This window comes from Cynocephalus volans, chromosome 18 (genome assembly GCF_027409185.1).
Source record: "Cynocephalus volans isolate mCynVol1 chromosome 18, mCynVol1.pri, whole genome shotgun sequence".
In the NCBI taxonomy this organism is placed as follows: domain Eukaryota; kingdom Metazoa; phylum Chordata; class Mammalia; order Dermoptera; family Cynocephalidae; genus Cynocephalus; species Cynocephalus volans.
Window position 1 is genome coordinate 5749794 of NC_084477.1, and position 25923 is coordinate 5775716.

Below are 25923 nucleotides of genomic sequence, written 5' to 3' on the forward strand. Positions count from 1 at the left end.
CTAGCCCTGAAGGCTGGGTGGAGAGTGGGGTAGTGCAGGCCCAGGGGGTGCGGTGAGAACCTCCCAAGCTGGAGGACTCGAGGTCCACTCTCTTCCCAAGGTGTAAATCAACGGGAGCAGGTGCTAGTTCTCGCTCTGGCACGTAGTAGACACTTAATAAAGCTTTGTGGGAAGTAGAGAATAAAGGAAAGAGAGGAGCAGTGGGGAGGGGAAAGAAAAGGAGGGAGGGGGAAAGAAAATAAAGGGACGTTTACTCATCTTTTTATCTCTTATTACAAAGCAGCAAAGTTAACCATAACATAACCTCAACTAGTGTTTGGTGAACCCAACTGAATGCATATATACTCTATTTCATGGGGGTTTTTGATTTGTTTAATTTCATTGAATATTTACATTTAAAATTCTGAGAACTGTACATTTTCCTTGAAGCTTTGGTTGTAAAAACTATACTGTTAACTACAGCTGTAGCTGGCATTCATAGTCTTAGAAGACGCCAGTCAATGAAGCAGTAATACATCTTAGCATCCTTCAACTTTCAGGTTGGGAGTGGGGGTGGGGTGGGGGGTGGCAAGCAGTGAAGTCAGGTAAAGACAGAAAGGACAACACTGAAGGTAGGGTGGTGAAAAAAGCTCCGTACATTTCCTAAAATTAACTTCCAAATCTGAAAAAACATGATCGTAAGTATGTTAGGATCGGTCTTAAAAGTCTTTTTTTAAAGTCTGATTTCTGTTACTTAAGAAAAAAAAAAAGATATCCCTAAATTTAAAAACAAAGTACACATAAACAAATTAAGTAAATGCCCTTTTACCATAGTTCGAGGGAAAACTATCTAGCACTTTGAGGCTCTTACTAAACAATAAAAAGGAAGATATTTCTTTCCAGTTAAAAGAGGGTAAGGATCATGGGGGGGGGGGGTAAATATCAACAAATTCTATTATTCTATTTTATATCACTTTCTTGGTGGGGAGGGGAATCAAAAATCGCCAAATTACATTTTATATCACTTAAAATTAATTCTTTTTAGCTCCCATTTCTGCCTTATTTCCAAGTTTCTATTTCCTTTACTTGCTGTTAAAATGCCAGTATTCTCCAGGGTTCTATCCTCACCTTTCTCGTGTTCGCTGAGCAACCTCATTTACATCAGAATAGCAGAGTGGTCAGGAGCACAACCGTGAAGACCTGATGTGTTTTATCTGAATCCTGAAACCACTGCTTACTAGGTGTGTGACCTTAGACAAGTTATTTAACTCTCTGTGCCTCAGTTTACTCATCTGTAAAGTAAGGAGAAAACTACCAACCTCACAGGGCTGTTGTGAGTCTGAGTTAATATATGTCAAATTCTTAGAATGCTGCCTGGCACAGAAGTAATCAAATAATGTTAGCTATAAGGGGACCATATAATTTATCATCCAAATCAGGGCACTTTTGAGATTTAAAGAAGAAACTATTAATAATCACACTGCAGCAACAAGTGTAAACCAAAACTGTCCCAGGTAAACCAGGACAGAGTCACCCAACTAGTATAGGATAAACCTTAAAATATTTTTGTTGATATGCAACTGTTTCTGCCCTACAAATATCACATATCTAATCTCATTCACTTCCACTTAAAGAAACCTACTCATACACTAAAGTATTGTTTCCTGAAAGTGGGTTCAGTTGAATGGGTCAAAAAATTTCAGAAACACTAAGTTAAACTAAGGTTAAATAAGTTTATCATCTAGCCTACCCAAAAAGTCATTGGGGTGCTAATGTGCCTTAATTGACTTTATACCTTCACTTAAGTTTGTTGCAACTACAAAGTTATTCTGAAATGAAATTTAAAAGAGCCATTGACTGGTTTTTAATTTAAAGTGCTATCTATTATGTTCACTGCTCTATTCCTTAGTGTCCAGCCCATGAGTACTCACTAAGCATTTGTTGAATGAATGAAAGAAAACTAAAAACAATTTCTTTGTCAACAATGAGAAATATGGAGATTATAACAAATAAGAATGAAATTTTTAAAAGAAAAAAGAGGTAACTCAAATTTTCTTATTAAATATGACTATTTAAAAATCATTCAAAGTCATTTTACCTCCTATTTGTTAATCCATGTGTTTCATATGTAAATGCTGAAATATGACTTGCCAGGCCATGAATACAGTTTAAAAAATGGTAATAAAAATCTTTTTAAAGGTTATTAAATATTTTATTTACACTCTATTGATGTTTATTTGGGCAACCAAAAATTATAATAGGGCAAAGGCTACCTTGGGAATACTCCATAGAGGATAATCAGCCAGGTATGAGAATTCTGAGGTCCGCAGAACCCTTTGAAACAGAGTTCAAGAAGAGCTACTCTAAAATAAAGTGATCAAGAAACAAATTAAGACCAAAACAGCCATAAAGCAGGATTTAGTGAAGGGACCACCCAAAAGCTAAGAATAGTTTTGCACATTTACCAATTTAATCAACTCTTCCAAAAAAACTAAAGCAATAGTCCTTAAGTAGTGATCTACAAAGACCAACATTTAATCAAGAGCAAATCCAACGGAAAATCCATTACAATTTTTATCCAATATCAAAAAATTTAAGAAGCCAACCAAAATCTCAATCTACAATTTTATTTTCTTTCTGATCTTGCATTAGAGTCCCTGAAATCTGATATGAGAAAAAAATACTCCTAGAAGATAAAAATAACAGTAGTAGCTAATATCTATAAGAAATACTATGCTAAAAGGCTTACATACTTTTTAAAAATATTTTCACAATAATTGTAAGTGATATCTGGCTTGATAGTGGAAATCTTAGTAGATCCCAAGTCCACAGCTTATTTCCAAATGCCTGGTTGAGATTTTCTTTATTGTAAGTTTGTACCCCTTTGTTTTGCTGGCATAATTTGCCTTTTATCAGTTATATTCCAACACAATCCACTACTCAGCCTAACCACTGATACGGTGGCTAACCACTCACAAGGTTCAAACTCTGTTATGAAAAGGCACCTATGAGCTCTCTATACTACATGGCTACATGGTCCCAAATGCAAGCATGTCACAGGCATACTGCAACTGTGACAAAAGTAGCTATATATTTATAATTTATAGTAATCTTCCTAGCTAGAATTTATTAGAAAGGAAATGATACAACAAATAAATATTCACATAGCAAAAATTATTCCAAATATCAAATTTCAGAACTAGAAGGGACCTTAGGGATACTAATCAAAACAAAATTTTATTGAACATAAATCAAATGCATTTCTATCCTTAAACTCCATAGTTGTATTATTATTATTATTATTGCCATTATTTAGGTGCCTTTATTAAATATTGCCATTATTATTATTTTTGCCATTATTAAGGGTTACTGATTCGTCCAGGTTCACACACCTGGTGAGTTGAAGAGCTGGAACTCAAACCCAAATCTGTTTCACGTCAAATCTAAGATCGTTAACTGTCTTTACATTATACTAAGATTCCTCCTATTTTATATTTTTCTGTAACCTACATTACCCTACTAAAAATAGTAGGAATTTAGAGCTAGACAAGATCTTCTATCCACCTATTTTTTTTTTTTTTTTTTTTTTTTTTAAACAGGGAAGAAAACAAAGACCCAGTGATTATCAAGTAGTTTCATGTATTGGTTACACAGAGTTGGTTATTGAGAGAGTTAGGATTAAAAACCAGGAATCCCTGATTCACATCAGGTGCTTTTCAGCATCACAAAAGATCAATGCTTATCAATAAGAATTATAATAATAGCTATCACTTATCAAGCACCTAGTAGGAGCATGGCACTCTATTAAGTACTACATAATTATCTTGAATCCTCCCACCAATCCTCAAAGTCTAGATCTGACTGACTGCAAAGCCAGCTGCACCTCCCCTTCCATCACACTGCTTCCAGAATCCCAAGGAGAAACCCAGCTGGTGTGTGCATGCATACACCTGTGTGCGTGTGTGTGGTGATGGTTGTTTGGTTTCTTTTTGTTTGTTTTTGCTACTACTGAAATTGACCCATATACAGTTGCTCCACTATGTGAAGGCCTAAAAATATTATGATATGTACATAGAAACTTTTACTTGTAAAAAAGAAAAGCTTCCAACAGTATCTTCATGGAACCATAAGTTTTTTATAAAAAAGCGGTTAAGATTCATTTATATAAGTAATCAAAGGCTAATTCCCTTCCTAAGGAATGTGATTTCAACACAAGGCTTTCATTGGACTATTTGGTTTGTTATAAATTACATACAAACACACAATACATACACATATATACACACATGCACATAGACATAGATAAGACTAGAAGAAAATGTGCCAAAATTTTAAGGAACCACCATCCCAACTCACAATCACAGTGACCTCCTTCAAAACATGAGTACATAACTCAGGCTCTAGACTATCAGAGTATGCTATAACCACGGCTACAGTGATAGATTAGGGATGCAAAAAGAACACAAGGAGGAACACAAATGGAGTCTACTCTGATATTTACCTTTCGTCTGATGGGAAAAAGTCTTTCTTCCTTTTGGATAGTGAGCCATGATGATGTTGCCCTGGGGCTGCCAGTAACCACAGAGCAGAAGCCTGCTTGATAATGAGGCCATCGCAAACGGAAGCAGAGCCAACCCATGGAGCAAAAGAGAGAACCCTTGACACCCACTCCATATTGGAATCCTATTTACATAATCTAAAAAATCCAACTTCTCTTCTATGTTAACTTTTGCAACATTGCTTAAGCCTGAGTTGGGTCCTTGTTGCTTAAAATTTTAAGAGTCCTGACTATTTTCACAAAGAAAAGTTCTCAGTTAACAGACAATGTGCTGCAAACTTTTAAACATTTAAAAATTAGGCCAATTAATAACTTTATTTATATAAGACATATTTTTAAATTTCTATACTAACAAAACTTTAAAAATTAAACCCAGTAATACCTTGTGTTCCTAAATAAGGTTATCTTAAATCTTTACAGTAATTGCATTTTTAAATAAGATTAGAGCATTTTGGTGTTTAATATGTTGTTTGGATATTTTTTTTTTTTTTTTTTAAACAGCTGGCAGGTATGGGTATCCAAACCCTTGACCCTGGTGTTATAAGCACCACACACTAACCAACTGAGCTAATTAGCCAGCTCAAGAGTTTTCTAATGGTAGGAAATACCATGACTCTGCTCCCCTGTCCTTTTTAGCCTTCTGCCATGTCATTCTCCAACTATATAGATTAAGCTGGGTGGGTGGGGACTTCCTCCACTCAGGCTCCTTGGATACATAAACAGAAGAGGAAGTTCTAAAACCATGATGATTTTGCTCTCTCCAAATCCACAGAAAACATCACAGCCATCACATAAGTTCCTTCTTTTTTCTTTTTTTTTCTCTTCTCTTCTCTAATAATTCTGCCTTCCCTCTGCCCTTCCTTGATGTTCACCTCCCTCTGGACCACCTGGCAGTTTGCTTCTCCTCCTTTGAAATGCTCCATCAACTATTCTTTCTCTGCCAACTCCAGTATTTCCTTCCCCACTAGCATGTTCCCCTCTGCCACCGCATACACATACAAGGTCTCACTAACTTTCTTAAAAATTTTCACTTGACCACGCTGCTTTCACTCCATTGTTATCCTATTTTTCACTGCCAAATTTTTTTCAAACAAATGGTTTAAATCTGATATTTTTAAGCATCAATCATTCTCTTCCAGCCCCCTCCCCAAAAATCACTGTAACTGAATTCATGACATTCTTTTATTGTCAAATCCAATGGCCTTTTTATCTTTCATTTCCTGCACAACCTCTTATACACATGACACTATTAACTAAGCTCTTGTAAAATCTCCTGCCCATTGGTTCTAATGACACTACTATTTTAGCTCTCTCCCTTTCTAATAACTGCTTTTGAACTTCTCCAAAGAGGTCTCCTCTCACTCCCTAACTGTTATTAGAGTGAGTGTTTCTTGGGTTCATTTCTCAGTCCAGTGCTCATCTTTTCATATACTTTTTCTGAAAAATTTTATGTACCATTAAAATTCCAATTGCATTATTCTGTATAAGAAAAAAATTATACACACACACAGAGCTGATTACTATTTCTATCATTCCTTCCCAAATTGGGACCACCAAATTTTCTGAAAATGGCATCACTTGTCTCTCTAAAACCATGGCATGAACAATCCCACTTCTCAGCATGTTGGCCCATCTTCTATTGCCTAGAATACTCCTCCATTCTCAATCTAAAAAATTCCTATCAGACTAAAATGCCACTTCCTCTGTGAGTTCTTTCTTGTCACACACCCATCCCCCTATCAACATGACTTCCTAGTTCTCTCTTCCTATATAGCCATGGCACTAAGTAGATATCTTTATTATAGCACTTTTCAGTAGTATAGACTCCTGTGTTTTTCATCTAATCCAATAACTATGTCTCGGAGCATGTTTCTTTGGTTGCTGTAACATGCTAGGCACTTGGCATTTATTGTAAAGAATGCTTGAAAGGTCCGGGTCAGAATGCCAGTGACACCACTGAGACACTTCTTCAAGATCTACACTGCTTTGCACATGTCAAAGTTGCAAGTGATAGCTTTTCGAACACTGAAAGCAGTAACTGAGTACACCAATTGCGTAGCACTCTGGTTTCCTGCTATGAGTATTCGTTCTTCTGTCTTTACAGGCCTATGTATCTTACCTTCTCAAGTGGATAAGTACTTGAAGGCTACAACATTATACTATCTGCTGTGAGTCCCTGTACTTTAGCAGACACTCAAGTATTATATGACTGTTTGATGAGCCTCACTTTTCGGAATTCTAAAAACTATCTGATAGAACTATTATGAACTTATTGTTTTAAAGTAAACGAAAGTTTTACAAAATTATTCATTAAGGAAAGTAAACAAATATGGAACTCAAACAACAAATATCTTCAAATCCATGATCCAAACAATACGTTAACTTTTTAAAAAGAAAAAGCAACAGTGGGTTCTTTCAATGCTGATAGGGCATCTTTCCTTGCAAATACGGATCTATTGCATACGGCCATTAAAAAGCAATTTCCCTATAATTCATAACGTAAAGATTGATCCAGTCAAGTATCACCAATGGAAGTTAAAACTGAAATGAAGGTTGTTAGGAACAATCACCCCGCAGATATATAAATGGGAAAAATATAACTTTATAGTGAAGAGATCCAGTAGTCACCTTGATCAAGTACAAATCATTTATGTAGTATTCTCACCAAAAAAGGTTTGGCCTGAATCTAATAATGAGGAAAAATTGCACAAATCCAGAATGTGGTATATTCTTCAAAGCAACTGACTTAAAAAATCCTTAAAAAAATAAAACCAATGTCATGAAAAGCAATGTAATGTCAGACTTTTATTACTCTAGAATAAAAAGAGGCTAAAGAGAAATAAACAACGTACCATATGGATCCTCATTCTCCATTCCACTTCTCGAAAATAGCTACTTTTAATACTTTTGGCATTATGCCTGTTTATTTTAATCACCTATTACCACATTAACTGACATCCCACTATGAAGGTGAGAAATTAAGCTCCCCCTGCCCTTTTCTTCCCAATTTTTTGTTACTTTTATTTGTGTTTCTAGTTTTTCTATTGGTTGATATTATATGTTAAAAAATACACTTAGCCTCTATTACTTGATCCATGAATACTAGGTAGAAAATCTTAGCTCCCAACTGTGTAAAATAAGAAAATCAGTGTTCCTATATGGCAAACATTTTTACTCATAACATTTAATCGCAGAATCTTTGGCCTTACCCAATCTTGAGTGAGGAAGAAAAAAATGTATGTACTAGTTGCTTTAGCACTAGTTCATTTAATTTAAGAAAACTGTCGGGAAAGATAGAAGTATCAGGAGGAACAAATATAGAAAATAACTATTATAACTTGGAAATCATATAATGATTTGAAAGATAAACTGCCACAAATATGAACTTTAAAATTATAAAAGGTTCTGTACCCACAAATATAATCAATTAAAAAAAAAAGTCAAAAAAAGACGAAGCCTGAGAAGACAGCACAACATTCAGGCCAAACAACAGGAAAGAAATACAGACCAACTCCTCTTTTACACTCTTCTCCAAAGACAAGCACCATAAGGAAAACACTGATGGTGAAAGTTACAGAGTAGACAGTTAAGCAAGTAACTTACCTTTTAATAGAGTTCCAGTTAGCATGAATAATCTTTGAGCAATGTAGAGCATCAGAAGGGTGTTTAAAAAAAACCTTGAAAGGGCAAGTACCCTGACTGTCATGATTCTAGATAGTAAACACTAGTAAACGATGTCAAACCTAGCAATATTCTATAATAGATTATTAAATATCAACTATGGTTAATTAACTATTTATCATGTCCCATGCACTGTGGTAAGAGCTAATCACGTGATATGATCTTTGAGTCTTACAACTGTATAAAATAGAGACTATTATCATCTCCATTTTACAAACTAGAAATGTAAGGTATATTCAGATTAAGTACTTTGCCCAGTCACTAATAAACAGCCAAAGCCAGGATTTGAAATGAAGTTACACCCCCTCAACCACTACACTAAACTGATATATGAGTACTTAATAATTTTTAAAGATGACAGAGAAGTAAGAATAGATTCACTAACAGCAGATTTTGTCAATTAGTCCACTTTTTCTTTTCTGAGTTACCATGTTGCAATATAACAGATCTCTCAGACAAGGGATTATGACGTTATTTACATAAAGTGAGACAACTGAAAGATGCAAATGTTTACACAGAAAAAAAGTATGAAAGTCTCATTTCTTTAATTATCCCCTCCCTGCAACCTGCCTCAAGTCTTTCATCCCAATCTCTTGACAAGAGGTAAATACTACTAAAAATTTGGCATGTATTTTTCTGGTTCTTAAATACTTAAGGAAAATTTCGGCTTTATATTATCAGCACATCACAATTAACAGTGGTTTTAACTGAGAAAGAAAATGGAAGCGGAAGAATCACATGAAACTATATACTTACTGCTTGGATCTTTTACAGGGGGAATTCATATATTACTTGAATAATACAACTTTTTAAATCATAACGATGCTCAAAGAAAACAGGGAAAGTTTCCAAGTAAAGTTCCCAAGTATGACCGCAATGATCTCCTTGGGAGGGAAAAGTTTGATATATTAAAAACTACATAACAATTCAAAAGCTTTACATAAGAAATATATACCGTAAAGTTAAAAGGTATATTCAAACTGGGAAAAATATTTGCAAAAACACAAAAGGTTAATGAAATAAAAGTATTCCAAATACAGAAACACTTCAACTAGCAATGGGGTTTGGGGCCGAGCCCGTGGCGCACTTGGTAGAGTGCTGCGCTGGCAGCGCGGCGACGCTCCCGCCGCGGGTTCGGATCCTATATAGGACTGACCGGTGCACTCACTGGCTGAGTGCCGGTCACGAAAAAACGACAAAAAAAAAAAAAAGCAATGGGGTTTGATCCTATAAAACCATCTTAAGTCAAATTATCAGAAGTCAGGGACCATCTGTACATAAAAAGTTCTTACAAATAATTAAGAACATATTAAACAACCAAGGACAAGCCTTGTATATAAAAATTCACTGTAGACAAATCAGTTTATTTTCAAAAATTTAAATCTTTGTAACAAAGAAATGTAAAACAAAACTGCAACATAATGGCAAAACCAAAAAGAATAACACTCAGTAATGGGTGTGATGAAAGCAAGCAGAAACCTTCACATACTAGTGCTAGGAATATGAACTGGTAACATCTGGACAACAAGTTGACATATGTAAATTAATTGTATAATCAAAATATAATAAAAGATGCCCTAAAGGGTGAAATTGAAAAAGGTGACTTTGCAGCCTTCAACTGCACTGATGGCCCTACAGTGATAGATGGTGACAGAGGCTAACGGTCCTACTGTACTTGTCCCTGCACTGAGCAGGCCTGCAGTATTACATTCACTTCTGGGCCACATTGTAAGAAAAACATTGACAAACTGAGATATTTCCGCAGTAGATATTTCCTCCACTATGAGAGGGCTGGAAAACATGTCACACAATAAACAAAGGATTGAGAACTTTGTACTTGAAAAGATGATTTGAGGGAAGACATCAAAACAATCTTGAAATATCTGAAGACCTATCAAATGGAAAACAGAACTTGCTTCATATTGCTCAGGAGAGCAAAACAAAGACCACTAAAGCTCAGAGCTGTTAAATAATAAAACACATATGCTTTATAGAGTGAGGGTTTAGTTACCCAGAATACCTGAAATGACTGATCCATCAGAAATACATTAGAAAAGATTCTTCTTATAGGCTTGTAAAGGTGAAGGGTTCATGAACTCAGAAGTACTTTACAATTCTAAGAGTAAAGTAACTTACCCTTAAAATATGAATCAACCTTCCAGAACCAAGAACACTATCATATTCCCAATCTAGTGTCCCACTTATCTGTTTTAGACACCTAACATACTAGCCCCTTCTAGGTCCATCAGAGTACTTGCCCAACCACCTTTGCCAGAAATTACCATTCAGTCAATTCTACCAATTCCTACTCTGTCAGTTCCATTTTGCTACACACAAAAACATGACAGATATACATGGGTCTAGAATCCCAGCACTGCCCTTACCAAAACCCACCCTGGATATCACTGTGATCTATTCTGTTTTCTGCCTTGCTTCAGCTGTCCCAATTCCAGTTCCTTACCTGGTACCTGTGACATCTGCTATTTGAACTTCTACAACTGTTATTTTCTTCCTCATTAACTTATCAAATACTGATTAAAAGACTACCTTGGTCATGGTACTGGTGGACCCTATGCAAGAAAGAAAAACAGTTGTAGTACACAGTTCCTGCATCAGAGAGTTTACAATGGAAAGGAGAAATCATGGATTTATGTAATAGCTAGTCAACAGAAAGCCATAAGGAGGTAAATACAGGAAATTGTAAGACTCTGATCTAGGAAGATACTGAGATGATACTAGAATTTGACCTTGAAAGACATAGGAGATTTTCAATGTCAAAGACAGAGGGGAAAAAAAAAAAAAAAAAACATGGCAAGCAGAAAAACTAGCATACACTAAAATAGAAGAAAATACAGTGGGGGCCGAGCCCGTGGCGCACTTGGTAGAGTGCTGCGCTGGGAGCGCAGCAACGCTCCCGCAGCGGGTTCGGATCCTATATAGGACTGACCAGTGCACTCACTGGCTGAGTGCCGGTCACGAAAAAACGACAAAAAAAAAAAAAAAAAAAAAAAAAACGAAAATACAGTGGTTGGTACATGATCATCACATCAGAAGACAACATGATTGATTACAGAATGCCAACAGATAACTTTTTAAAGTTTCTCTACATCAAAAGATTTAGAAACTATGAAGAAAGTTATTCAAAGAGAGAACAGAAGTTCAAGAAGCACAGTTTCTCTGCATTCTCCACTTGGATGTAAAGCAGACAATGATGCTGCTGAAATGCATGAGGACTCCACTAGATCGAAGATGCTCTTCCTTTTCCATTCCCAGTGGGTTTTAAATCCTCCTGCCCAACAGTTCAAAGGCCCTCCCCCACCAGGTACTAACAGAAGACTTTTTAAAAGAATTCCAATGCATTCCTGAACATCAAGAAAGAAATAAAATATGAAGTATCAAAGCCTGGCAATAAAGAACTCTCAGATAATGGTCCTTACTCTATCCCTAACTCAAACTCTGTAAAATGAATAGGTACAATACTAGACAACTTTCAAATTCTCTCTAGTGTGAAATTCTATAATTGTGCTTGAGAAAAAGATTCAGCTATGTTTTCAGGTAAATTATTGTTACTCAGCTGGTTTAAACCATTGGTTTCAAGCTTCTTATAACTTATACTACACATAAATTTCTCATAAATTTCATAAATTGCACTCCAACCCCTCATAAATTTCTACTCCTCATAACTTGTTATAAGAACTAAATTGGACAACAAATAACATTATGTGAATTATAAAGCTTAAACAAAATATTATATCTACACATTAAAACATATACCTACGAGTTCTACTATCAGTAGAAATAGAGTGACCTGTATCACACTAACCCTCCTACATATAAAACTGCAAACTCTGTACGAGACATAAAAAACAACTATTTGAAGGCAGTGAAGAGCAGCAAAAACAGGCAGAAACTGGAAGGTAGTTGGTCCCTGGAAAGGAGGGAGTTGCAATGGGTGACATCGGCACTTATGGAACTTCTGCTTGAGGGGCTCTCCCATTCCGTGGGACTAGAACAGAATGGCTAGAACTCAGAGAGAAAGCCACTGTCTCACTAGCCTGAAGAGTCAGGCGATGCACTTCAGAGCTTCCAAAATGGCTGGAAAGTGAGGATATCCTACAAATGAGATGAAGCCCTAAAATCTACATAAAAACTATGCCCAAATATTGGCTAACCCTTGAACTGTGCATGCATAGTTAAGACTCCAATGGGCCTCAAAGAGAAGGCAAAATGTAGAGAAAAAGTAGATATTTCAGCTGCTCGTCACAACAGGGGAAATAAAGTATGGAATTTGGATAAAATCAAGGTAAGTACCAGCTAAAACAAAAACCAAGTCTTCAGAAGAAAATAACAGATCCAAAGTCTGTACAGTACATTGAATTACCAGACATATGCCAAAAACAGAAAAATGCAATCATATGCCAAGAAGAAAAAGCAGTCAACAGAAACCAACTCCAAAAAAACTTATTTGAGTTAGCAGACAAGAACATTAAAGCAACTCTTATAAAAACATTCAAGGGCTTAAGAAAAATATATAGTCATAATAAATGAAGAGAAGGAGTCTCAGCAGAGAAACAGAACCTATGAAGAACCAAATTTTTTAAAAAATTACTGTATGGGTTAACAGTCTACAGATGGCAGAATAATCAGTGAATTTAACAGATTAACAGAAATTATCCAGCCTGAAATTACCGAGAGAAAAAAGATCGAAAAAAAAAAAACAACCTCATTGACCTGTGGGACATTACTGAGTGCTTCACACAGGTGTAAATAGGAGTCCCAGAAGCGGAGGAGAGAACAGAGCAAAAAATGCTCTGAAGAAATAATGGCCAACAACTTCCCAAGTTTGGTGAAAAACATGAACTTATAGATCAAAAAAGCTCAGTAAATTCCAAATAGGATAAATACAAAGAAAATAACACCAAGGCACATCATACTCAAACTGCTGAAAATCAAAGACATGAAAATCTTGAAAGCATCCAGAGAAAAATTATTATATTTAGGAAAACAACAGTACAAAGTGACAGCCGACTTCTCATCAGAAACAATGGTAACCAGAAGAAAATGAAATGACATCTTTATAATGATGAAAGAAACAAAACTACCAGATCAGAATTCTATAAACAATGAAAAAATTCTTCAGAAATGAAGATGAAATGAAGACATTTTAAGACAAAAAATGAGTGTACTGGTAAATCAACAGATATGTTGTAAAAAAAAAAAAAAATGCTCTGAAGAGTTAAGGAAAGCTCTTTAGGTGGAAGGAAAATATTATCAGACAGAAACTGAAATGTATAGAAAGAAATTTTTTAAGCAGAAAATAAGTATATAAATATAAAACAACATATTTTTTTCCTGCTCATCTTTAACAGACATATGACTAAAGCAAGGATTATAACAATATACTGTGGAGTTTATAATATATGCAGAATAATACTTGTATATATAAGAATAATAACACAAGGCACTCTGGGTTGGGGGTAAATGTAACTATAGTGTTGTTAGGGTCTTATTTTATGTAGAGTAGTAAAATTAACTCCATATAGACTGTGATAAATTAAGGATGTATATTATAATCCTAAAAGCAGGGTTTCTCAACTTCAGCAATGACGACATTTTGAACTGGAAAATGTTTTGTGGGGACTGTCCTGTGCATTACAGAATACTTAGCAGCTTCCCTGGCCTCTACCTACTAGATGCCAGTAGCAACCCCACCCCCACAATATGTCAATCAAAAATGTCTCCGGACATTGCCAAGTGTCTCCAGGGACCAAAATCACCTTGGTTGAAAACCACTGTCTAGAACCACCACTAAAAAAGTAATGCAAGCTAAAATGACGACAGAGCAGTGTTTCTCAAAGTTTCTTCCATGGCCCTCTTAAAGAACCCCTTTAGACTTTTCTTTCACTCTTCCCACCCCCACATGGATTTTAATACCACGGATATATCTGTTTACAAAACTGCGGCCCATTGAAGAGCCACAAACAATTGTATGTCTAAGTTTTTTTCAGACTCTCCTTGAATAGGTTCCGCATATGAGGATTCAACCAACCTCAGATGGAAAGTATTTAGAAAAAAAAATTATGCCTGTTTTTCTTGTCATTATTTCCTAAACAATACAGTATGACAACTACTTCTATAACATTTACACTGTATTAGGCATTATAAGTAATCTAGAAATAATTTAAAGTATATGGAAAATGTGCATAGGCTATATGCAAGTACTATCCCATTTTATATCAGGGACTTGAGCAGCCAGAGATTGTGGTATCCGCAGGTGGTCCTGGAACCAATCACCCACAGATACCAAGAGAAGACAATACAGAAATTACAGAAATTATCACCCCCACTGAGAATGCATACTGAGAAGAATTTAAATGGAGTACTAAACAAATATTCAATTAACCTAAAAGAAGGCAAGAAGGCATGAACAGAATTTTTTTTTTTTTTTTTTTTTTTTTGTCGTTTTTTCGTGACCGGCACTCAGCCAGTGAGTGCACCGGTCAGTCCTATATAGGATCCGAACCCGCGGCGGGAGCGTCGCCGCGCTGCCAGCGCAGCACTCTACCAAGTGCGCCACGGGCTCGGCCCTGAACAGAATTTTTTTTAACAGGACAAACAGAAAATAACAAAACAGTAGACCTAAATTCAACCATATCAACAATAACATTAACTATAAATTTAAATTTTTTGTAAAATAAGAAACATAACTAACAAGACAATACTGGAGGTAAGTAGATTATTAAAAAGACACTAAATCCAAAAGACAAGAAAATAGGAAAAAGGGACAGAAACACATGGCACAAATAGAAAACTCAATAATATCAATAATTACATTAAATATCAATATTCTAAACACCCCCGATTAAAAAGTAAAGATTGTCAAACTAGATTAGGAAAAAAAAAAAAAAAAAGACCCAACACATTAGCTGTCTACAAGAGAGGAAGTTTAAATAAAAAAACAGACAGACTAAATACAAAATGACTTTTGAAAAAGATATGATGCAAACATTAATCATAAAAAAATCTTTAGTGGTTATATTAAATCACACACACTTAATTTCAAGACAAAAAGTATTATCAGAGATAAATATGGATACATCATAAGGATAAAAGAAGATATAATGATCATAAATGTGATGCATCTAATTAACAGAGCTTCAAAATACATAAAGCACAAAAGGCAGAACAGAGAAACAGATAAGACCACAACTGTAGTTGGAGATTTTAGCACCCTCAGCAAGTGCTTGAACTAGAGATTCACAAGATGAAATAGAAAATATGAATAGCCTTATATCTATTAAAGAAATCAAATTTATCATCAAAAATCTTCCCACAACAAAGCTCCAGCCCCTATGTCTTCACTGATGCATTTTATCAAACATTTAAGGAAGAATTACAACCCACCTTATGCAAACTCCTTCAAAAATAAAGGAGAAGGGAGTACTCCCTAACCTATTTGACAAATCCAGCATAACCATGATACCAAAACCTGAAATGAAAATTAAAGATCAATACTTTTGTAAATGCAAAAAATCCATAGCAAAATATTAGTAAATCCTAACTGGTAATATATATTAAAGAACACATCATGACCAAATGAGATCTATTCCAGCAATGAAAATAAGTCACCACATTAACATATTAACAGAATAAAAAGAAAAATCAAATGGTCATTTCAACAGATGTAGTAAAATCTTTTGAAAAAAATTAAATAACCATTTATGATAAAAACTCAGCAAACTAGGAATTTTAAGGGAACGTTCTCAAATTGATAAAAAGCAGCCATGGAAAAACAACAGCAAAAATGATACTTAGATGTAAAATAAATGTTTTCCTAATAATATGAGAAATAAGGCAAAAATATCCACTCTTGCCACTTTTACTCAGCATTGTACTGAGTAAAATGTACTGAGGTCCTACCCAGTAAAATACAACAAATTAAAAGCGTAAAGATTGGAAAGGAAGAAATGGAACTGTGGCTCACTGTAGATAACTTGATCATTTATGTAGAAAATCTTAAAAGTAACTAACATAAATAAGTGAATTTAATCAGGCTGCATGTTACAAAGTCAATACAGAAAACTTAATAGTTGATTGGGAAGGGGCAAGTGTGTGTGTGTGTGCATGCACACGTGCTTGTGTGTAGCAGCAACTTTAAAATTCTATAAATAACTTCAGAATGCCTATGAAAGCTTATTTGATGGTTCTCTCCATTGGTTTGTTTGGTTAAAATTTTCAAAACAAATATATTGAAATTATAAGAAAAACAAATTTCACATTACTGTAAATAACATTAGTGAAATCTCAGTATTTCAATGCCATTAGAAAATAAATTTAATTTTCCTATGTTTATTCTCCACTTATAACCTCAACAGTCAAAGTGAGCTTCTCTAATCTGCCATGTGGTTTACACAGTCACTACCACAGCTCATTACTCTCTATGGAAAAAGCTTGCTGCTGAGTAGTAAACAGGAAATCATACTGTCATTTTCTTTCTCCTTAATCACTTTATAATTTATTTCTAAAGTCACTTTGTGAATAAAACATGAACGAAGGGAACACAAGTACATACAAAGGAAAGGAGAATGAAAGGCCCTTGGACTTTAGATAAACACCCCCAAAAATGTACATTTTGTTTTCTATAACTTGTTAAATTTGACTAGACCACAAACATCATACATTACAACACAACCCAGCTCACAATCTTTATGTTGCTAAAGTATATTTTGCATAGCAGGATTAAGCAATCTTGTAAGACAACTTAGACATAAAACTTTTAGCTTAGAATTATCAAATATTAACACTCTAGAGTTCATCTAAATAAACCATTTCACAAAATATAAGACAAATATCCTTTAAAGGACAAAGTTAATTGATATCCCTGAACTGGAAACAATAAGTTCAAGGCAAACTAAGGAAAAAAGTTATTTGAAAGCACAAACTAGTTACACACACAGAACACAACATGAAAGTTCAATATGTTACACATTAATACAACAAAAAGTGTTTAAAATTAACACATGCACGCAGCATTTAAATCAATCAAAATGTTGTTAATGGTTTATACGGTGTGGATATGTTTGGCCCCCAAAGCTCATGTTGAAATAGGATCTCCAATATGGCAGTGATGGGAGGTGTTTGGGTCATGGTGGTGGATGAATAGATTAATAGACTAATGCCCCCCTGGGGGGTGAGCAGAGTCGTGAGTTCTCACTCTATTAGATCCCCTGAGAACTTATGGTTACAGGGAACCCCTCCTTCCCTGTCTCTTTCTTGCTTCCTATCGCCATGTAACCTTGCACCCTCCAGCTGCCCTGCTGCCTCGAGTAGAAACAGCCTGAGGCCCACACCAGATGCAGCTGTCCCAGAATCATGAGCCAAATAAAGCTCTTTTCTTTATAAATTACCCAGTCTCGGGTATTGTTGTAGCAACACAAAAACAAACTAATACAATGGTAAAACCATCTCTTAGATTTGTACCAAATTCAAAACAGTGACATTATGAATTGACTAATACTACATTAGATTTTAACTTGTTATCAAGGAACTCGCTTCCCACATTTATGAGAAACAACTCAGGTTTTTAAGAAATAGTACAAGTATTATGAAGCAAATGAAATTTTGTGAATTACAATAAGCACTTGATTAATATTACTGCAATACCCTTAATTCTATAAGTACTGGTTTTAACCTGGTTGGATTTCCTACATTATTAATGCACTAAGTTTCTTCATAGCAAATACTATCACTACCTATAATGAAACAAAGGAAGATACCAATACTTTTGACATTTAGCTTAGAAATTTATAGTCACCTAGAGCAAGATAATTTAGTGTTTAATATATATCACATGCCTCCTCCGCTGCTGTGCGCAGCCAAGTTGTAAGGTACTCGCCCAGCACCTCAAGAAGGAAAATGCAGACAATACTTTACTCCATGTTTGCTACATGGCATGTCTTTTATTGTCATTTCTAACACTATGTAAATGTATTACTTCAATTCATATTCACCATTTTCCAACCACTCCAGAAAAGTACAGAAAAAAATGGTTTCACTACTAATATATCACTAATAATCAAGGTTAGGAAAGCATTTATCCTACATAATATCAATATTTAAGTTTTTTTCATTTTCCAGGAAGAGATTTACTGAAAAGCAATTTATTCACATTAAAAGTACAAATAAAATCAGATTATATCTGGAAAGGAGCTAACAAGAACTGATTCATAAATATATGCTCGAGGAAAAACACTTTATATCAATACCTTTTATCAATAGAGTACATAATTTTTGAACACTCCTCTATGCACATCATCTCAATGCTTACAACCACATTGTGAAGTAGAGAAGGCAGATGATATATCTATTTTGAAACAAGTTCAGCAGATAATAATCTGCCCAGGGCCAACAGGCAGTAAATAATGATGCTCTTTAGAAGAAATTCTTTGAACCAAAATATAACCAAACACTGGGCTATATAATAAAATTTACTTTACTACAACACAAAACTATTATTAATACTGTAAATCTCTAAAGTAATGAATGAAAAATAGTGGAAGGGAAAAAATGCCAAATTTGGTTTCCCAGTGTTTTCACTAATGCTTTCAAGAGTACAGTTAAATACTACCACCACAAATCCTCGTTACGTAAATCTTTAACTTGTCACAAATGTAAGGAAAAACTATAAAAACAGACAGAGGATACTACCAGTAAAACAGTCCTTCTTTCTAAAATGTACATGCAAACAGGGACCACCAGAAAAAGCTATAATAAATGAATTGAAAGAGTTATTCAAAGAGGAGAAAAAAACTTAAAATCTATTTAGTGTCCTAAGATTAAAGATTATATCTACAAGAGCAGGTGACTATGAACTAGAAAGAGTTCCCAGAAATATAAAGTTAGAGCTGAAATAAACAATTCAATAAAGGCCTGAAAGAAAAAAAAAATCAAGAAATCTTTCAGGGAAAAAAAAAAGAGGAAAAACAAAAGACAGAAAATGAAAAAAAATTTTTGAAAAGGAGAATTCATATAGAAGCTCCAGATAATATAGAGTATTTCCCAGAATAGAAGAGCCTAAGACTTCATACTCAAAGGGTCCACCAAATGCTACACAGGAGAAACAAAAGGATCATAACTCATCCTCCTTAAATTTCACAATTCCAAGGATAAAGAGGCATCAACGCAAAAAGATTCCAGAGACAAAAACAGGTGACTGACAAGGAAATGATTCATATTGGCATCAAACTTCTTATCAGTAAAACTGGTTACTAAACGGCAATGGAATGCAACCTTCAAAATTCTAATGAAAACTGATTTTAAACTTGAATTCTATACCCAGCCAAGGTATTAGCAGGTGTGAAAGTGAAAAAGGCATTTTCAAGCATTATGTTGACAAGCACCCACACACACTCCTCTCCAAAAAAAAACTGCCACCGGAGGTTCTCTGGATAACTGTAAGATAAATCCAAAACAAAAAGAGGAAACACATGAGATCTAGGAAAGCCTAGGACTTGTCCAAGAATTAAACTAAATAACATGTTAGCTGAGCATCATACCCAAAAAGAAGTTAGTCCACAGGAGAACTTCAACAAACAGCATGATTAAAAAGCTGGACAACCACAGGATATGAGGAAGGCACACACTTTTCTACCAACAGGAGAAAAATACTACGACGAGAAAATCCAGGAAAAAATCACGGTTCAAAGTGGAAGCAAGTACAGTAGGATCTTGAGTACCAAGAACATAAGAAATGCATTTGCTCTCTAGGGATCCCATAGCATCTTTGTTCAGCAGTGAGTATTATTATATAAGAATAATATTGTTTACTCCTTTTCAGAATCAACAAATGAAACTATTATAAATCTTAACATAAAATCAATGTTATAGTTGACATAAATTGAGAAGGAACTCAAGGGAAAGACGGCAAGGGGTGCTAATTTTTCACATCTTAGGAAGTGGCAAGTTTAGAGTTAACATCTAAATACTTTTTAAAGTTAAATCCATCAACGGTTCAGATACCATACTGGCCTTCTGACAAAAAACAAACAAACAAAAAAGTTAATGGTTCAATAGCTATAAGTTTAACCATAAAGGCACACACCTCCTCCCCCTGCAAAAAAGGGGGTAGAATCACAGCAGGCCCCAGGACAAGGTGGCAGACTAGAGGTGCCCAGGGTGCGTTCCTCCCACAGAAAAAGACCAGAACAACTATCAGAGAGCTAAATAATGAGGGGAGCATCTGTGAGAGAGCGTAGGAGTCCAGCAGGAGACTGGTGAGATCCTGTGGAGCACAAAAGCCCAGGATAGCAGCACAGAGAAGAGAAAGGGGTACACAGCCTCAGCCACCACCTCTCTGACACCGGGACAGGTACAGGAGGAACTTTTCCTTGTGGGGAAGAGGTAGGCAGAGGATCCACATCCACCCCCATGCTCATCAGAGGCCGGCATGTCCAAGCATGGGGAAGGGCCTGGCATACACACACTGCAATGCTCTAGAACAGGAGCACAAAGTGTGCGTTCCCCACCCCCACCCTCATGCCCCAAGCCAACACCATCTTAAAACCCAGAACCCTTGCCTGCAGCGCCCTGCCCTGGGGCCAGTAGCCATGACACTTCCCCAGCCTTAAGGCGCTGCTGTCCCAGCGCACTCACACAAGAGGCTATAACGCCCTGATCCCAGCCTGGGTACACAGCGGCTGTGACTCCAGTTCTGCAGTCTCGGAAACCAACCTGCTGAACTGATGCATCATCCGTCCCTGGCCAGAGATCAGATAGGCAGACCTGCCTCAGGCAGACCAGCCCCCCTTCTTCCCCCCCCTACGCCCTAGGCCCACCAGCTGAGTTGTGTGCACCTGAGCCACCAACCCAGAAAAACTGCTCAAGGGTCTCTACCCTAAAGAATACACCCTTCCACTGATGGAAAATAAAGTCCATCTGTACCCTCCAGCAGAAGCAACCAGGAGGTTCTATCCTGAATAGTCCTGCCTAGCAGCCTCGCCAACAGTTCCAGAAATGGCAGGACGGTGCCCTCACTGCACCCTGCGCCAAGTGGCTCTGCTAACCACCAGAAGCAGCTGGACAGTCCCCCTCACTGCAGTCCTGTCTAGTGGCCCTGCCCACCACCCAGGAAGCAGCTCAGCAGCTCCACACTCAGCAGACCACCTCCCGAACCACTGAGGGAAGCACAACCACCCATGTGGCCCCAAAAAGTAGCACAGTGGAAGGGCCACTGGCAGACCTGCACTGCACTGGCCAAGCCAAAATACACCAATACCCCTGGCTCAGAAAAACAGCTCAGCTGTCAAGCCCTTGGAAGACCCATACCCAGGTCTTTGAACCATCACACACACACGTATCTGAGTGAGAAACAGTGCCCCTGGCAGGCCCACACTTGGTGAGAGAAGCAGCACAATGACCCCGCCACTGGCTGATCAGTCCTGGAGACCCTGACATGCCATATGCCCACACCCTCAGCCTGAGAATTTATCCAACAGCCACATCCCCAGTGAGCTGGCTCCTCTAGACTATTGACCTACAGGGTGCAGTGCATAATAACCCCAGCCTGTGAAGCAATCCCTCCCCTGGCAAAGCTGTGCCACTGCTGCCACAAACCTCCAAAGCACAGCTCACTGACTCACTTCAAACTTAGCAAAAGTGGATTACAGCTGAAGAAACTATACATTGTCTACACTACTGCACCCATCCAGAACAAAGCCACTGCACTCTACTCAACTGAAACCCTAGGACACACCAGCAGGTAAGTCTGTTCCCACACAAGCCATTGCACAAAACTCAAAGAGGTGCCTGTTCCACCAAACGCAGATATCAACTCAGGGAAATAATAAACATGAAAAAACAAGGTAACACGACACCACCAAAATAAATAAATAAAATAATGTTTCAATAACTGAACCCAAAGAATAGAAATTGCTGGCTTGCCAGAAAAGAAATTTAAATTAATTATCTAAGGAAACTCACTGAGATACAGGAGAATACAAACAATTCAACAAAATCATGGAATGAGAACTGCAACAAAGAGATAGACATCATTTAAAAAACTCAAAAATCTTGGAATTGAAGAACTCATTATTTGAAATAAAAAATACATTTGAGAGTCTCAACAGACAGACGAGATCAAGCAATGAAAGAATTTCTGACCTTGAATATAGCTGTTCTGAAGTAACACAGGAAGAAAGTAGATTAGGTATTAAAAGTTAAATTCTTCATTTTTCACATCAGGGAGACACTAGATTACTTAAGATTGGCTAGCCACAACATAAAGTTTAACATATTATACATAAAACTGGGATAATGGTCAACAGAATAATTAAAAATAGAAAAGGTCTAAAATGATTACCTCTGAGGAGAGAAACTAGCTGGAAGAGGTAAAGGGTAAAAAGATTTTTTTCACTTTATACCTTTTATGTACCATCCAAATTCTTATATGTATATGACTATTAACTTCTCCAAATAAATTTACATACAACACACACATACAATCACTAAAATCCCCCTTCCCTGACCCATACAGGAAAAACGCTGAGAAATTCTTACTCGCTTTTTCTTTTTTCTACATTCCATGCACTAAATAGTAATCTTCTATTACGGTATTTCAGACAAGACAGAATTAATTAAACAGACTCTAGAACCACCCTAAACTTTTGAAAACACGTGGGGATTGAAGTAGCTTACATCTGTGTTAGTAGGACTGTCACATCCACATCTATCTCACTGAATTCTCACAACAATCTTGTGAGAGCAGACTTTAGAAATCAGTAAAGTAAAACTCCAAAAGGTTTAAGTGATTTGCCATCTCCCCCAGAAAACAAAGTAGCAAAAATAATATAAACATAATAAGCCAAGTCAAAAAATGAACAAAAAAAACCTTCATAAAGCACTAAAATTTGAAAATGCTTTCCAAATTAATGATATGAGATTAACATGAAAGAAATTAAACTTCCCAATGCAAATGGTTGCCCACTTTGGAAAACATTTTGGCAGTTTTTATAAAGTTAAACACATACTTCTTATAATGTTAAATATACACTTACCATATGACCCTGCAATCTCATTCCCAGGTTATTACCCAAGACAAATGAAAACATATCACATGAAGACATACACTCCAATGCACATAATAGCTTTACTCATAACAGCCAAAAACTAGAAACAGCTCAAATGTCCATTCACTGCTGAACAAATAAACAAATTGTGATTTATCCAGATCAAGGACTACTACCCAACAATAAAAAAGAACATACTAGAGATGTACCCAACAACATGGATGAACCTCAAAAATATTATGCTACGTGGAAGAAACTAGACAAAAAAGACTATGTATTGCATGATTCCATTTATATAAAATTCTAGAAAAGCAAAATTACAGTAGCAGACAGATTAGCGGTTGCCAGGGTTGAGGGACGAGGACTAAGCTGCAAAGGGGCACAAAGGGATTTTGGGGGGTGATGGAAATGTTCTATATCCTGAACACAGTGTTTGTTACACACTGTATACATTTGGCAAAACTCATCAACTTGTAGCTTAAAATTGTTTAATGTTATCATATGTAAATTATAATAACTCCATAAGGCTGATTTTAAAACTCAACGATGCATAATCACATTTACCCAACTGACAACAGCTTTTCAGCAGAGGTAACTACAGACCTTCAAAGAATATTAAAATCAATATTTAAGAGGAAACTTTTAGCCAAAAAACAGATATACAGGAACTAAAAAGTCCTGAGAATGGAACAGTCCTCAACCTACTCAACTTGGCCACGTGGGTAAACAGCAGTTGCCTGGCAACTAGTCTAAATTCTACATTTCTAATAAACACATTGACTACATAAGCAGGTGATCTCACAGATGATAAACTAAGCTTTACATTGAAGAGCTCTTCCTTTATTAATAAAAAAATAATAATTCATATAAGTTATGGATCTAAAATAGGAATAAACAAAAAATACTTAAAGTAGTTAACAAAAAGTAAAAATAGCAAATTAGACATAAACATGAACACAAAAAATCCTTGTCCTCATTTGGCCTTTTACTTTAGGACCTTACTTACCTAATTTATGGCATTGTTTAATCCGTGAGTTTGTGGGTGATTTCTTCCCCCTTTACAACTTTAAACCCTTCCCCTGCCACTATTTAAATAGGTTAATTGAATACTTTTATTTACATATTTACATGTCATTAAATGCATATAAGATAGAACTTTTCTAGATATTAAATGATTCTAAAGATATCTCTCTAGATTGTAGAATCTGTGGATGTCATAGAAAACCACACTTTCTGGAACATACATGCACACAGCATAGGAGAAAGTCAAACCTAACTTCACAACTAGATTATAAACAATCAAAATCAAGAATACCAAGAAATCCCTAAATCACAAGCAAATTCCTAACACACATACTAAATATTTCTCTCCTCCTAGACACAGCATGTCACAGTTTAACAGCATCAGAAAAAAGATCAACTTACAAGACACATTCACTGTTAAGCACTCTCATCAACCACATGATTTTCGGTTTTGTTGAGCACTTACCCCTCTTCTGAACCCAACCTTCTTTCACAATGGTAACATCGCTCATGATGTCTCCCCTCTGAGCCCCAAACTTGAAGAAACGGTACTTTCTGGTATCAGCTTTAGGGTTTGGATTCTCTGCTGATGCTGCCCTTGCCCTTCCCACTCTGTAGTGATGACTCAGCCTGGAAGGAAGTATTGAAGAAAGAATTTCTTTTTTTTTCCATTCTTGCAACTCACATAGCAATAACAAACAACCAATTCTTTGTAAATGTCTTCAACTGGCCTGACCTCACATAAAAGTCTAGCTCTTCAAACTGGGGAACTTATTTATTAAATAGTTCTATAATGAATACACTTCCCCGGTCTTGTGACAGATTTCAAATGCTAGTGAAACTTTTAACCTAAGAGGTTACAACAAAAAACGTCTTAAGAAAACCACTGTCGCATCTACACAAATAAAACAGAAAATTTGTTCAGTAATTTGCATTTGAGACGAGAGGGAAGATGAAAGTTAAGTGTCCTAAATCCCTGTAATTTCTGAAATAGTTATAGCAAAACAATTGTGACATTTTTAGTTGCTGTACTTTATTTAAAATACAATGTGCCAAGAAACCAACATTTATGTATTCTTACTGACTTGTTCCAAGAAATATTTTAGGTAGATTACAATAAGTACATAATATAAAATCAATTATTTTTTAAAGTAGACAAAGAAAGTAAAACAATGGGAATATGAAAGAAAAATTGAGTAATCAAGATGTGCCAAGAACTGTTATAGACGCTTACATCTCAGGTAATCTTCACAACCACCCGATGATGGTATTAGTACCTCCATTTCACAGATGGGGAAACTGAGGCTTACAGAGATTAAGCAGCCTGCCCAATTTCAACACAGCTAATAAATGATAGAACCAAGATCCGAACCCAGGCTGACTCCAAAGCCTGCATTCTTAATTCCAAACCTATACTGCCTTAAGATAAAAAGAAGCCAGAATTAAAGTCAACAAATTTGTGAAAGATGAACTACAAATTTGGTATGAAGCTTCCAGGAAGACAATGCAAAAAAGCAAACACAACAGGTTTCAATATCTACAATATCCATAATTTTTAAAAAAAGAAAAAAAGTAAGATGCTCAAAAGGAGTACAACTCTTCCTGGGACAAAAATCAGAA

General features: G+C 36.0%; 1 protein-coding gene across 2 annotated transcripts in view; it reads right to left on the minus strand.

Moving 5' to 3' along the window:
* AKT3 (AKT serine/threonine kinase 3) overlaps positions 1-25923 on the minus strand; it is a 275734-nt gene that overhangs the window by 239774 nt on the left and 10037 nt on the right. For both annotated transcript variants that reach the window (XM_063082725.1, XM_063082726.1), the window contains exon 2: positions 24770-24933. In XM_063082725.1, coding sequence (XP_062938795.1) covers positions 24770-24815 — 46 coding nt within the window. In that variant the 5' untranslated portion in view covers positions 24816-24933. The remainder of the gene's footprint in view (positions 1-24769; positions 24934-25923) is intronic.